The 14,566-nt window shown below is 43.0% G+C and overlaps 1 protein-coding gene across 2 annotated transcripts in view; it reads right to left on the reverse strand.

Moving 5' to 3' along the window:
* LOC106582091 (radixin) overlaps positions 1–13,583 on the reverse strand; it is a 32,077-nt gene extending 18,494 nt beyond the window's left edge. For both annotated transcript variants that reach the window (XM_014164828.2, XM_014164827.2), the window contains exons 1-2: positions 13,372–13,583; positions 10,415–10,514 (exon numbers count right to left, since the gene is read on the reverse strand). In XM_014164828.2, the coding sequence (XP_014020303.1) occupies positions 10,415–10,426 (12 nt within the window). In that variant the 5' untranslated portion in view covers positions 10,427–10,514; positions 13,372–13,583. The remainder of the gene's footprint in view (positions 1–10,414; positions 10,515–13,371) is intronic.
* Positions 13,584–14,566: the final 983 nt, after the last annotated feature.

The raw sequence follows: 14,566 nt of genomic DNA on the forward strand, positions 1-14,566 counted from the left end.
CTACGCTCACCACCTGGGGGCGGCCCGTCAGGAAGTCCAGGACCCAGTTGCAGAGGGTGGGGTCGAGACCCAGGGTCTCGAGCTTAATGACGTGTTTGGAGAGTACTATGGTGTTAAATGCTGAGCTATCAGGAGCGTGAGGAGAGATGCGCTATGCTAGAAGAGCATGAACAATTAGAATGGCTGCTAAAGAATTGCAGTTGGTCAGGTATTATTAGAGGATGTTGACATGGTGGTGGGTCAGTGAATTAGCAGGTCAGGACCGGGCTGTCGGAGTATTAGCGGGTTATGGGTTTGGTGTGTATACACAGTACTGGGTCTATGTTTGTGTTGTGGATGTTAGGGTTAGATACGATTAGGAGGGGCTGGTGTATGTGTCTATGTGTTTTGTATGTTAGAGTTAGGAGGAGGCTGTATGAGGGGCGGGTGTATACAATGCCTTCGGAAAGTATTCACACCCCTTGACTTTTTCCACATTGTTACGTTACAGCCTTATTCTACAATTATTATTTTTCCCCCACAATCTACACAATATGCCCCATAATGAAAAAGCAAAAAGGGTTTTTTAGAAATTTGTGCAAATGTATAACAAATAAAAAAATGGAAATATCACATTTACATAAGTATTCAGACCCTTTACTCAGTACTTTGTTGAAGCACCTTTGACAGTGTCATGTCCTGACCATAGTAAGAGGTTATTTCTATGGTAGAGTAGGTCAGGGCGTGACAGGGGGTGTTTTGTGTTTTTCTATGTTTTGTATTTCTATGTTTAAGTTCTAGATTTTCTATTTCTATGTTGTTGTTTTTTTGGTTGATCTCCAATTGGAGGCAGCTGGTCCTTGTGGTCTCTAATTGGAGATCATATTTAAGTAGGTGTTTTTCTTCCTGGGTTTTGTGGGTTATTATATTTTGAGTAGTGTTTGTTTCTCTCTGTGTCACGGTTTGTTGTTTTGTCAATTTCAGTTATTTATGTATTGCAAAGTTTCACGGATTAAATAAAATGTGGAACAACAACCACGCTGCACTTTGGTCTGCTCCTTTCGACAGCCGTGACAGGCAGAGATTATAGAATCGAGTCTTCTTGGGTAAGACGCTACAAGCATGGCACACCTGTATTTGGGAAGTTTCTCCCATTCTTCTCTGCAGATCCTCTCAAGCTCTGTCAGGTTGGATGGGGAGCTATTTTCAGCTATTTTCAGGTCTCTCCAGAGATGTTGGGCCGGGTTCAAGTCCGGGCTCTGGCTGGGCCACTCAAGGATATTCAGAGACTTGTCCCGAAGCCACTCCTGCGATGTCTTGGCTGTATGCTTAGGGTCCTGTTAAAAGGTGAACTTTCACCCCAGTCTAAGGTCCTGAGTGCTCTGGAGCAGGTTTTCATAAATCAAATCTTATTAGTCACATGCACCGAATACAACAGGTGTAGACCTTACAGTGAAATGCTTACTTACGAGCCCCTAACCAACAATGCAGTTAAATAAATAAAAAAATATGAATAAGAAATAAAAGTAACAAGTAATTAAAGAGCAGCAATAAAATAACAATAGCGAGACTATATACAGGGGGGTACCAGTACAGAGTCAATGTGCGGGGGCACCGGTTAGTCGAGGTAATATGTACAGTCGTGGCCAAAAGTTGAGAATGACACAAATATTCATTTCCACAAAAAGTTCGCTGCTTCAGTGTCTTTAGATATTTTTGTCTGATGTTACTATGGAATACTGAAGTATAATTACAAGCATTTCATAAGTGTCAAAGGCTTTTATTGACAATTACATGAAGTTGATGCAAAGAGTCAATATTTGCAGTGTTGACCCTTCTTTTTCAAGACCTCTGCAATCCGCCCTGGCATGCTGTCAATTAACTTCTGGGCCACATCCTGACTCATGGTAGCCCATTCTTGCATAATCAATGCTTGGAGTTTGTCAGAATTTGTGGGTTTTTGTTTGTCCACCCGCCTCTTGAGGATTGACCACAAGTTCTCAATGGGATTCAGGTCTGGGGAGTTTCCTGGCCATGGACCCAAAATATCGATGTTTTGTTCCCAGAGCCACTTAGTTATCACTTTCGCCTTATGGCAAGGTGCTTCATCATGCTGGAAAAGGCCTTGTTTGTCACCAAACTGTTCCTGGATGGTTGGGAGAAGTTGCTCTCGGAGGATGTGTTGCTACCATTCTTTATTCATGGCTGTGTTCTTAGGTTAAAATTGTGAGTGAGCCCACTCCCTTGGCTGAGAAGCAACCCCACACATGAATGGTCTCAGGATGCTTTACTGTTGGCATGGCACAGGACTAAATGGTAGCACTCACCTTGTCTTCTCCGGACAAGCTTTTTTCCGGATGCCCCAAACAATCAGAAAGGGGATTCATAAGAGAAAATGACTTTACCGCAGTCCTCAGCAGTCCAATCCCTGTACCTTTTGCAGAATATCAGTCTGTCTCTGATGTTTTTCCTGGAGAGAAGTGGCTTCTTTGCTGCCCTTCTTGACACCAGGCCATCCTCCAAAAGTCTTCGCCTCACTGTGCGTGCAGATGCACTCACACCTGCCTGCTGCCATTCCTGCGCAAGCTCTGTACTGGTGGTGCCCCGATCCCGCAGCTGAATCAACTTTAGGAGACGGTCCTGGCGCTTGCTGGAATTTCTTGGGCGCCCTGATGACGGCATGTGTTTCCTTGCAGGTAACCGTGGTTGACAGAGGAACAACAATGATTCCAAGCACCACCCTCCTTTTGAAGCTTCCAGTCTTATTCGAACTCAATCAGCATGACAGAGTGATCTCCAGCTTTGTCCTCGTCAACACTCACACCTGTGTTAAACGAGAGAATCACTGACATGATGTCATCTGGTCCTTTTGTGGCAGGGCTGAAATGCAGTGGAATTGTTTGGGGGGGATTCAGTTCATTTGCATGGCAAAGAGGGACTTTGCAATTAATTGCAATTCATCTGATCACTCTTCATAACATTCTGGAGTATATTCAAATTGCCATCATACAAACTGAGGCAGCAGACTTTGTGAAAATGTATATTTGTGTCATTCTCAAAACTTTTGGCCACGACTGTATATAGAGCTAGATAGAGCTCCTGGTACATCAAATAATACACACACCTGCAGTCACAGACAAAGGAAGGAGCTCTCAGTATTGCCAGAGAACTAAATAGAAAACACACGTCTCTGGCTCTCTTTCTCAGACCATACCACTGTTGTCTTCAACAGTACACTAGGATAGACACACACACACACACGTCAGTGTTGTGCTAGCTGTGGGTCCATCATCTGATGGTCTGAAGCTGGACTGTCTGAGGCTGGTCAGAGAGAAAAGCCTCTTAACACAATCACAGGTACACCTTGTTCATGTCCAGACTCCTGTCTAGAAGAGACAAAAACTGGGTTCAGATGTACTGTACGCACTGTGTGTACATGCTTCACTGGTGGGCAACAACGTGGCAGACACCTTGCGGGATGGTTTAATGTAAATGTTTAAAAACCTGCCCCACACCTCTAAACAGGGATTTAAACACTGCCGGGGGCACAGAAAACAATTTATGTAGGAATAACTTCTTAGGCTGGGAGATGAATAACACTGCATCATTAACACGATGGACCACAATGACACTGAGGAGTTCTGACATTGGAGCTACAGGACCTCAAAAGTCTTGCACGTAGACCACTTTTTCCCCTTCAGCACAGTGGTCCAATTGAACACGACAGTTCTATCTATTGTATACATAGAATTATGATGTGGCGTGGATGCTGGTATTGGAGATAATTCTGATGCTCTACAGGGGAGACAGACTGAGGGTTAGGGAGATATGGAGCTGTGTAAATATCCTTTCCTTTGTGTCGTAGCAGTGATACCCATCCTATAGCCAAAAATAGCTATTTCTGTGAGGAAATAGTTGAATATGTTTGCGTGTGCGCATTTGAGACCAAGAGAGAGCGAGAGAAACTGAGCAGGAAGGAGCAAGACTGACAGAGGAGAAGAGCAGACGGAGCAAGATGTCTCAGAAGTGATAGGAGCTAATCCCCAACTGACAAACCACATGGAGAGCAGAGCAGTGCACAGTGAATACTAGAAACCTCATTCTCTGACTGCTATAGATACAGTAGCCACGTCTGCTAGCTAGGGTCGGGGTCAATTCTGTTTCTGTTCAGCCAAGTCAGGAAGTAAATTGGAAATGGGTTAGAAAAATCAGGCAGAAGAACAGATACCATCTCTATGCTTGATTGGCTATTTCTAGCCATTGTTCCAGTAACCCTCAAAGCAGGGGTAGTCCTTTACATATCCCCCACCCAAGCAACTTTGTGTGTGTGTTTTCGTTCAGTACCAGACAGGCCTAATTAAATGCACAGCTGTTTGTTGCTAAGCCGGTCACCAGGGGCTTTAATAAGGCAGAGGACCAGACTTGGGCTTTACTCCTTTTCACCCCTCATCCATCCTCCTCCGGCACACCCTTCACCTTCCCATCATCTCCTTCACCCCACTATAACTCACCACTCCTGTCCCCTCTTCCTTTCTCCTCTCTGCCTTCCTCTCACCAATCCAGTCCTTTCTTTTCTTCTCATCGCCTTTCCTGTCATCTCCACTTCTTATCTACCCTCAGGCCTCTCCCGTCCTTCCACTCTCCATCGAGGCAGTCCCATTATCTCCAGGTTCAACAGAGTTAATCCCCACAGCCTGGGCAAAAGAGACATCCTCCTAACTGAGAGGTGGAGGACAGAGAGAGAGAGAAAGGAAGGAGAGAGAGCTGGCCAGAGAGACTAGGAGAGGGAGACAATAGAGAGGGGAGGACTATAAGCACATCAAAAGGTAGAGAAAATTAGGAGCACGGGGAGAGCGAAGGTAGAAGTGGGGAGTGGAGGATTATGTAGAGCTTACGTTTTACTATGTGTGTGGGCTAAGGAGAGGTGGAGGGAGGGAGGGGATTGGTGAGTGAACTTCACACCTGATAATTAGATTTAGTGTCTTGGATAATTTCCATTATATTAATGAAAACGGGGTTATGAAATATTTAAAGCCTGACTGTGTGTGATTATATTAATGAAAACTGGGTTATGAAATATTTAAAGCCTGACTGTGTGTGGCGTGGCCGGCGGGCACAAGCGTGTTGGTGTGGAGCAGAGAGTAGTGAGATGAACCAGAGGGGCAACCTGCAAAACGCCTCAATAAATCAATAATGCATCAAGTCCAACTGCACCCCACACCATAGCTCTACAATGGTGATACATGCTTACAATCCACGCACATGCAGTATACAGATCTAGTCAAATCCTAGTTAAATAAAGATTAAATAAAAAGGTAGAAAAAAAATACATCCAATAGAAAAATATCAGTTGTAGACTAACAGTGAAATGCTTACTTACGGACCCTTCCCAACAATGCAGAGGGGAAATAAAAGGGAAATAGAAAAATAATAACAAGGAATAAATACACAATGAGTAACGATAACTTGGCTTTATACACTGGGTACTAGTACTGAGGCGATGTGCAGAGGTACGAAGTAACTGAGGTAGATATGTACATATAGTTAGTGATAAAGTGGTTAGGCAACAGGATAGATGTGCAGAGGAATAAAGTAATTGAAGTAATTTTGTACATATAGTTAGTGATAAAGTGGTTAGGCAACAGGATAGATGTGCAGAGGAATAAAGTAATTGAGGTAATTATGTACATATAGTTAGTGATAAAGTGGTTAGGCAACAGGATAGATGTGCAGAGGAATTAAGTTATTGAGGGAGACATGCACATAAAGGTAGTGATAAAGTGGCTAGGCAACAGGATATGTTTGCAGGAGTACGAGGTAATTGAGGTAGATATGAACAGTTGAAGTCGGAAGTTTACATCCACCTTAGCAAACTACATTTAAACTCAGTTTCACAATTCCTGACATTTAATCCTAGTAAAATTTCCCTGGCTTAGGTCAGTGAGGATCACCACTTTATTTTAAGAATGTGAAATGTCAGAATAATAGTTGAGAGAATAATTTATTTCAGCTTTTATTTCTTTCATCACATTCCCAGTGGGTCAGAAGTTTACAGACACAGTATTTGGTAGCATTGCCTAACTTGGGTCAAACATTTTGGGTAGCCTTCCACAAGCTTCCCACATTAAGTTGGGTGAATTTTGGCCCATTCCTCCTGACAGAGCTGGTGTAACTGAGTCAGGTTTGTAGGCCTCCTTGCTCGCACACACTTTTTCAGTTCTGCCCACAAATGTTCTATGGGATTGAGGTCAGGGCTTTGTGATGGCCACTCCAATACCTTGACTTTGTTGTCCTTAAGCCATTTTGCCACAACTTTGGAAGTATGCTTGGGGTCATTGTTCATTTGGAAGACCCATTTGCAACCAAGCTTTAACTTCCTGACTGATGTATTGAGATGTTGCTTCAATATATCCACATGGTTTTCCTCCCTCATGATGCCATCTATTTTGTGAAGTGCACCAGTCCCTCCTGCAGCAAAGCACCCCCACAACATGATGCTGCCACCCCTGTGCTTCACAGTTGGGATGGTGTTCTTCAGCTTGCCTCCCCCTTTTTTCTCCAAACATAACAATGGTCATTATGGCCAAAGAGTTCTATTTTGTTTCATCAGACCAGAGGACATTTCTCCAAAAAGTACGATCTTTGTCCCCATGTGTAGTTGCAAACCGTAGTCTGGCTTTTTATGGCGGTTTTGGAGGATTGGCTTCTTCCTTGCTGAGCGGTCTTTCAGGTTATGTCGATATAGGACTCGTTTTACTGTGGATATAGATACTTTTGTACTGGTTTCCTCCAGCATCTTCACATGGTCCTTTGCTGTTGTTCTGGGATTGATTTGCACTTTTCGCACCAAAGTACGTTCATGTCTAGGAGACAGAACTCGTCTCCTTCCTGAGAGGTATGATGGCTGCGTGGACCCATTGTGATAATACCTGCATACTATTGTTTGTACAGATAAACGCGATACTTTCAGGCATTTGGAAATTGCTCCCAAGGATGAACCAGACTTGGAGGTCTACAATTTTTTTTCTGAGGTCTTGGCTGATTTCTTTTGATTTTCCCATGATGTCAAGCAAAGAGGCACTGAGTTTGAAGGTAAGCCTTGAAATACATCCACAGGTACACCTCCAATTGACTCAAATTATGTCAATTAGCCTATCAGAAGCTTCTAAAGCCATAACATAATTTTCTGGAATTTTCCAAGCTGTTTAAAGGCAAAGTCAACTTAGTGTATGTAAACTTCTGACCCACTGTAATTGCGATACAGTGAATTATAATTGAAATAATCTGTCTGTAAACAATTGTTGGAAAAATTAATTGTGTCATGCACAAAGTAGATGTCCTAACCGACTTGCCAAAACTATAGTTTGTTAACAAGACATTTGTGGAGTGGTTGAAAAACGGGTTTTAATTACTCCAACCTAAGTGTATGTAAACGTCTGACTTCAACTGTACATATAGGTAGGGATAAAGTGGCTAGGCAACAGGATAGATAATAAAAGGGTAACAGCAGCGTATGTGATGAGTCAAAAGAGTTAGTGCAAAAAAGGTAAATGTAGATAGTTAACCAATAACTACCCGGACTAACTATTTAGCAGTCTTATGGCTTGGGGGTAGAAGCTGTTCAGGGTCCTGTTGGTTCCACCTGGTGTAGAGGTCCTGGATGGCAGGGAGCTCGGCCCCAGTGATGTACTAGGCCGTACACACAGCCCTCCACAATCAGCTCCTTTGTGTTGCTGACATTGAGGGAGAGGTTGTTGTCCTGGCACCACACTGCCAGATTGCTGACATCCTCCCTCTAGGCTGTCTCATCGTCATCGATGAGGCCTACCATCATCGTGTCCTCGGCAAACTTAATGATGGCGTTGGAGTCATACACCACACAGTTATGGAAGTACAGGATGGGACTAACCAGACACTCCTGAGGGGCCCCCATATTGAGGGTCAGCGTAGCGGATGTGTTGTTGCCTACCCTCACCACTTGGGTCAACCCGTCAGGAAGTCCAGAATCAAGTTGTAGAGAGAGGTGTTTAATCCCAGGTTCCTTAGCTTAGTGATAAACTTGGAGGGCACTATGGTGTTAACGCTGGACTGTACTTAATGAACAGCATTCTCACATAGGTGTTCCTTTTGTCAAGGTGGGAAAGGGCAGGGTGGAGTGCAATAGAGTGTGTCATCTGTGGATCTGTTGGGGCGGATGATGGTGTTGATGTGCACCATTTCATGGCTACAGATGTAAGTGCTACGGGCCGATGGTAACCTGTATAAATGACTTTGGCGTTCTTGGGCACAGGGACTATGGTGGTCTGCTTGAAACATGTAGTTATTACAGACAGGGTCAGTGAGATGTTGAAAATGTCAGTGAAGACGCTTGTCAGCTGGTCATCGCATGCTCTGAGAACGCGTCCTAGTAATTTGTCTGGCCCTGCGGCCTTGTGAATGTTGACCTGTTTAAAGGTCTTACTCATATCGGTTACGGAGCGCGTGATCACACAGTCGTCCGAAACAGCTGGTGCTCTCATGCATGGTTCAGTGTTGCTAGCCTCAAAGCGAGCATAGAAGGTATTTAGATCATCTGGTAGGCACATGTCACTGCACTGCTCATGGATGGGTTTCCCTTCCTAATCCATGATAGTTTGCAAGCCCTGACACATCCGACAAGCGTCAGAGCCGGTGTATTAGGATTTGATCTTGGTCCAGTATGGACACTTTGCCTGTTTGATGGTTCAGGGCATAGCGGGATTTCTTATAAGCATCCGGATCAGTGTCCCGCTCCTTGAAAGCGGCAGCTCTAGCCTTCAGCTCAGTGCGGATGTTGCCTGTAATTCTTGGCTTCTGTCTGGGATATGTAGGTACGATGCGCTTATTAATGAAGCCGGTGACTGAATACCAGAACATATTTCAGTCTGTGCTAGCGAAACAGTCCTGTAGCTTAGCATCTGCTTCATCGGACCACTTCCATACTGAGCGTGTCACTGGTACTTCCTGTTTGAGTTTTTGCTTGTAAGCAGGAATCAGGAGAATAGAGTTATGGTTAGATTTGCCAAATGGAGGGCGAGCTTTGTATGCGTCTCTGTGTGTGGAGTAAAAGGTGACAAGTACACACACATACACACACACACAACAAACAAACAAGTACTCATACACAGCGAGAGAGAGACAGACAAAGACACTGCTAACCAAGCAGAGCCTATGAGAATATTATTCAGTCCCTAGACTCCCTGCTGTGTCCTCCCATAGGTTGTCCCTCCAAATCTAGTTAACAAGGAACCACTTTACAGCAGACAGAAAGCACACATTTGGACACCTATTGAGTGATGTTAGAGGAATAATCCCCCATTAAAACATGCCCAGAAGAAAGAAAGGGTCCTACACAGAAACCCACTGATTTAATGGAGTCTCTGGTCCCTATATCCACCCTTTTAAGAACACAACAGACCTGTCTGCCTCGCTCCCCAAAAACCTGATGGAGGCATTATTTACTCTCACCATGTCTTTTTGTGGAGTGTATCTGGAGGGGTCACTTAGACAGAACCTCTTACAGTAAGTGCAGACAACAAAACGTCTGAATGACAGGCCACGGTAATACAATGCATTTAGTCTAACAATATGTTAACATATAAAAATGTCTGATGAACATCTTTCCCCTAAGGGCATCTTGGGGATTAGTTGGATAATGTATTGCCCAATCAGCAAAATGTGAACAAAGGTCTCTCTATCAATCTCTTCCTCTCTCTCCATCTCTCATTCCCTTTCAGTCTTTAGCTTTCTCTGTCTATCCATCTCTTTGTCTCCCTCACTCTGAGTCTCTGTCTGCCTTTCTCTCTTTTGTTCCCACTCTCTTTATCGCTGTACTTTCCATCTCGTTCTCTCCTCTTCCCCTTTCCAAGAAGTGGAGGTGGCCCCATTCTAATTCCTCTCCCGTGTGTGTATGTGTGTGATGGAGTAGCCATGTCTGTAGAGTAGAGGGTTTACAGCGCTTATGTAAGATCTAGACCACAGGGAGACTGTCTGTCTATCTGTCTATCTGTCTGTAAGCTCTGAGCCTGTTAGAGACACAAGAAGCCTGTGTGTGTGTGTTGCTCAACAAAGTAGAAAGAGGGCTTTGTGTTTTCTACAAACAGGTCTGAAGTGGGTAATCAGGACTGTGTCTGTACTTGGTGTGCGTTTTTGTTTGTGTGTGTGTGCTTGTTTGAGGGGAGGGGGGTGCGTGCATGTGTATGTGAGCATTTGTTACAGTTGGGTTAGATGTGTTTTAACAAGTGGCTGTGATTCCTGCATGGTTTGACTGATACTTTGCGACAAAGCCTCAGGTGTTGAGGTGGAAAAGACATTGTGAAATCTCACAACATAACCTGAACATTCACTTCTCCTGTGAATATTGTTATATTCCTTTATACATCTTTATTTGTATCCTTTCTCCTGAGGTGAGTCTTACCGGTTTGGGCATCTTTGTCCTCTCTCCGGCCTTGCCCTTCCGCTGAGAAAATGCAAACAAAACGTCCTCCGCCTTTTTGCCTCGCCCTGGGCTTCACCGCCTGGAGGAGTGAGCAGAACCGTTATTATTAACACTATATAACAGAGACCCACATGGAAAAAAATACTATAGTTTACTACAGTACTTACTATAGAATTATATAGTAAACTGTAGTAAATAATACAGTAATGTCCACAAAAACACTACTTTTTTAAACTATAGTAAATACTACAGTATTTAATATACCCTGCCCATTCCCTTTCCCCATATCGCAATTTGTGCCACCTGAGAGTGAGAAACTTACAGAAAAGTACATACCATACATTGTGTCCCTACAGGATATAGAAAAGAGCAGAAAATCTGAACTATCCATTAAGACCCAAGTCCTACCTGCCTACAGGTTATGGGAAAAATATATATTTTATTGACCTGTGACTTCACCACCCACCTCAGGGCAGCCATAACCTGTGACTCTGTGGTCATAAACTAGCATCCGGTGCCAAACAAACTGTTAAGCCAACTCACTCAAACCTGCCTGGCAGAGAAAATATATAATGTGTTACCTGACCCCTCTATTCACCCAAAGCCGGAGGGTCACTCTCAAACAGATACAGCTTCCAGGTCACCATTCATGCAGAGACAATGAGGCTCTGCTCTCCACACACATACATATATTATCTCTCTCCCTTCCCTCTCTCTCTCTCTCTCTCTCTCTCTGATGCAGTAGCGTAACAGAACATGGCATATAGGGCTCATAAAATGAATGACATGCTTCACAGTAACAAGCCTCTTCCAGACCCTGTCTGTGTACCCCTCACAAATCATGTTTCCCTCCTCCCTCTTCTTTCACACTTTCACTGCAGTTGTACAAGCAAGAGCAAAGAGGTTGCTAAACACATGTGCCAGTGGGTTTAGTGTGTGTGTTTACAGAGCTGATGGCAACATCTCCAGCTGTGGTGTGAATGACACTACAGAGGGTATACAGACAAATGATATGTAGCACCATTACAACAGCTGTGACAACAACAACTGTACTAGGCTCTCCTTATGAGGCATTTCAACTTCTGGAAAGTTGTAGGAAAGGCTCACATGAGTGACAACGTGTAAGGCCTAATTCAACCCCCTACTGATACAGCCATAGGAGAGCAGAGTCTGGTGAACCATCCCCTACCTATTTAACCATAACAAATAGTGTTTTATTGTAATATCCTGTATTGCCTGGTTCATTTCCTGATTAATACAGTCCTTTGTTTCAGGGTAATCTCGTTGGAATGACAGGGATGGGATTTCCCTGAGGCCGCTGGGAAACCAAATGCATCGCCAAGGTAACCAGATAGCATCAGTCTGTGACCCTGCCAGCGATGTCAGTCATGCTGGTTCAGAACACCCTGTACAGACTGTTACAGAGCAGGGCCCTATCTTTGCTACCTCTATAGGTTTACTGTACAGCGGTGTGTGAAAGAAAAAGTGTCTGACATTTGAAATTGAACACATTAAATACAAGTATATGATCAGTGTTGTGTTCAGTTGCATAACCATGAGAAAAGGATGGTTATGTATAAATGTTTAATGTATAAATGTTTAATGTATAAATAGTAAATGTACTATAGTCTTCCAATATTCAACTGGAGGAGACAGTGTCCATGTCCAAGACTTCCGCAGGCACAGCATTATTCAACACACTGGAAGAAACATAAAACCTGCAGTAAAAAGGATCATGTTGGTAAGTCCTTTCTTAAATGAGTTGTAACCATAGAGAATGATGGCTATTTTAGCATGGGCATGAGAGCTTCCAACATGCTTCCACTATTTTAAAGTAGTCAAAGTAGTAAACTGGGTGGGAATTGCTATGTGTTGTAGCCTCAATGGTGCTGCCCATGCTGACACATTCTATAATGGCCCAGATAAAGATGAGTCCTCTATCTATTTCTATGGTTGTAACGCAGCCCCACAGGAGGGATGAACTGAGCAACAGGAGGGTTTGAGTGACAGGGACAATGGCCAATAAAATATGGTGTCCCACTGTGACAGGACTAATTAAAAGCGTCATCATAGCATCTGTTTCTGCCAGATGGCTTTACAAGCACCGTTATATGCTGTCAGGTCGCGCACTTCGAGTGGTGATATTCAAGGTCATGTTTGCCCCCAAAAAATACATTAACCCATATTGTCCTTTGTAGAATCTATAGTATTAGTCGCTGAGCGGAGCCAAGTGGAATTTTAATTAAGCTACTACGACAAAACATTTCTAAAACCACAGAAAACACTCCACTGGCCAGCTTGGGGACTTGGTCGCGAGAGCCCAAAATAGGCTACAATGTAACAAGAAATGGTTACAAATACTGCACACGTGTAATCAGCCCCTGCAACAAAGTTGCAAACCGTTGTTTTTGTTATGCCTCAAAGGAGGGCATGTCACAGTTGTCATGAAAACAAACCAGGTAGTAGCCTACTTTCATTAATCTCATAGATAAAAAATATCCTAAATTACCACTGGACATTGAAAGCCTTATCTATGACAGCCTAAAGTGAATTAAATGTAACGTTAAGGTGAATGGAAATTACCAATTAGTTTGATGTTCGGTCACAGACAACTGTAGTGACATTTAACTGGTAACTTAGAGAACTTTTGAAATGTTTAACACTTAAAAGTTGTTCTATGGTCGATGGACCGTATGATCAGTAATGTCCTTGAATGAAACAATGAACATTATACCAAATGTTTTCACAACTACAAAAAGACGGGATTAATACCAATAGGCCTATAGAGAGAGCACATATATTATAGTTTACTGGAGCGGGTTTATCTTGGTAACAAGTCTACATTACGACAGCTATGGTCGACCACAGAGCAAATTCCCTTTATTCTGAGCTGTTTAGGAGCCACCAGCGAATAAATGCACCCGTTAAAAACTCACCTCAGTTGATGAACTGCGTTCTGAAAACGGTAAACTGTCTCCCCGGGCCCACTGGGTAGCCTACTTTAAATCCCACGCGACCAAAATAGACCGGGTTGTTTCCCGTTAGACACCCCGCTATGTATGAAGCGACTGAGCCAGTTTCACCGCGGAGGAGGAGATGCAGTCAGTCAATATGGCCGTCGGACTTTTACGGTGCGGCGCGAGGCGTGGTTCATTGATGGAACACGCTCACTTAAAACTGGGTTGAGAGAGGAACATACACAAGCACAACGTAAATGTGATAAGAGTCAACTTCAAAATGTCTAGCCTTAACCTACAATAACCTGAAGGTAGCCCATAGAAAGATGGACTAGAGACAATATTTAAAATATTTCTGAATATGCTTTTATATAAGTTGTGTTGAGATCAGTTTCAACGCAGTGTTTCTATGAATCACATTTTTCAAGGGGCAAAATGTCGTAAATGTATCTTTTAATTTAGGGTTTTCCGGGGATAACATATGAGTGACTGCCAAGATCTGCTTGTGAGGATGAGACTTTAGAAACATAAGACCTATCAATTTAGACACTGACGAATTGTTGTCTTTCATGAATATATTACTGTATTATCAAGGAGGGTGTCAACAGGAAATGTAACTCACAGATTATGAACATGCTTCAACATACAGCACATAATAATAATGAGAAAATATGACTGCAACCGGACTTCTCTGTGTATCTAGGCCAAGACACCTGTCCTCATATCCTTCTGAGAATACAATAAGCCTACATTTAATGCACATATTTCAAACATGGTTTACACCCACTCTTCTCCCAATCCCACATTCTCAATTCAATTCAAAGGGGCTTTATTGGCATGGGAAACATGTTTACATTGCCAAAACAAGTGAAATAAACAATAAACAAAGTGAGAAGTAACAAAAAACATTAACAACAAAAAACTTTTAAAGAAATGTACAGTAAACATTGCACTCAAACGTTTTGAAAGGATGAAGAAGTTTCAAATGTTATATTAGCAGCTATGTACAGTGTTTTTAGCAATGTGCAAATAGTTGTAGTACTAATAAATATTGGTTTTATTTACAATGTTTGTGTCCACTGGTTGTCCTGTTTTCATGGCAATGGGTCACAAATCTTGCTGCTGTGATTGCACATTGCAGTATTTCGCCTAACAGATATACTGTAGGAGTTTA

Source organism: Salmo salar, chromosome ssa21, assembly GCF_905237065.1.
Source record: "Salmo salar chromosome ssa21, Ssal_v3.1, whole genome shotgun sequence".
In the NCBI taxonomy this organism is placed as follows: domain Eukaryota; kingdom Metazoa; phylum Chordata; class Actinopteri; order Salmoniformes; family Salmonidae; genus Salmo; species Salmo salar.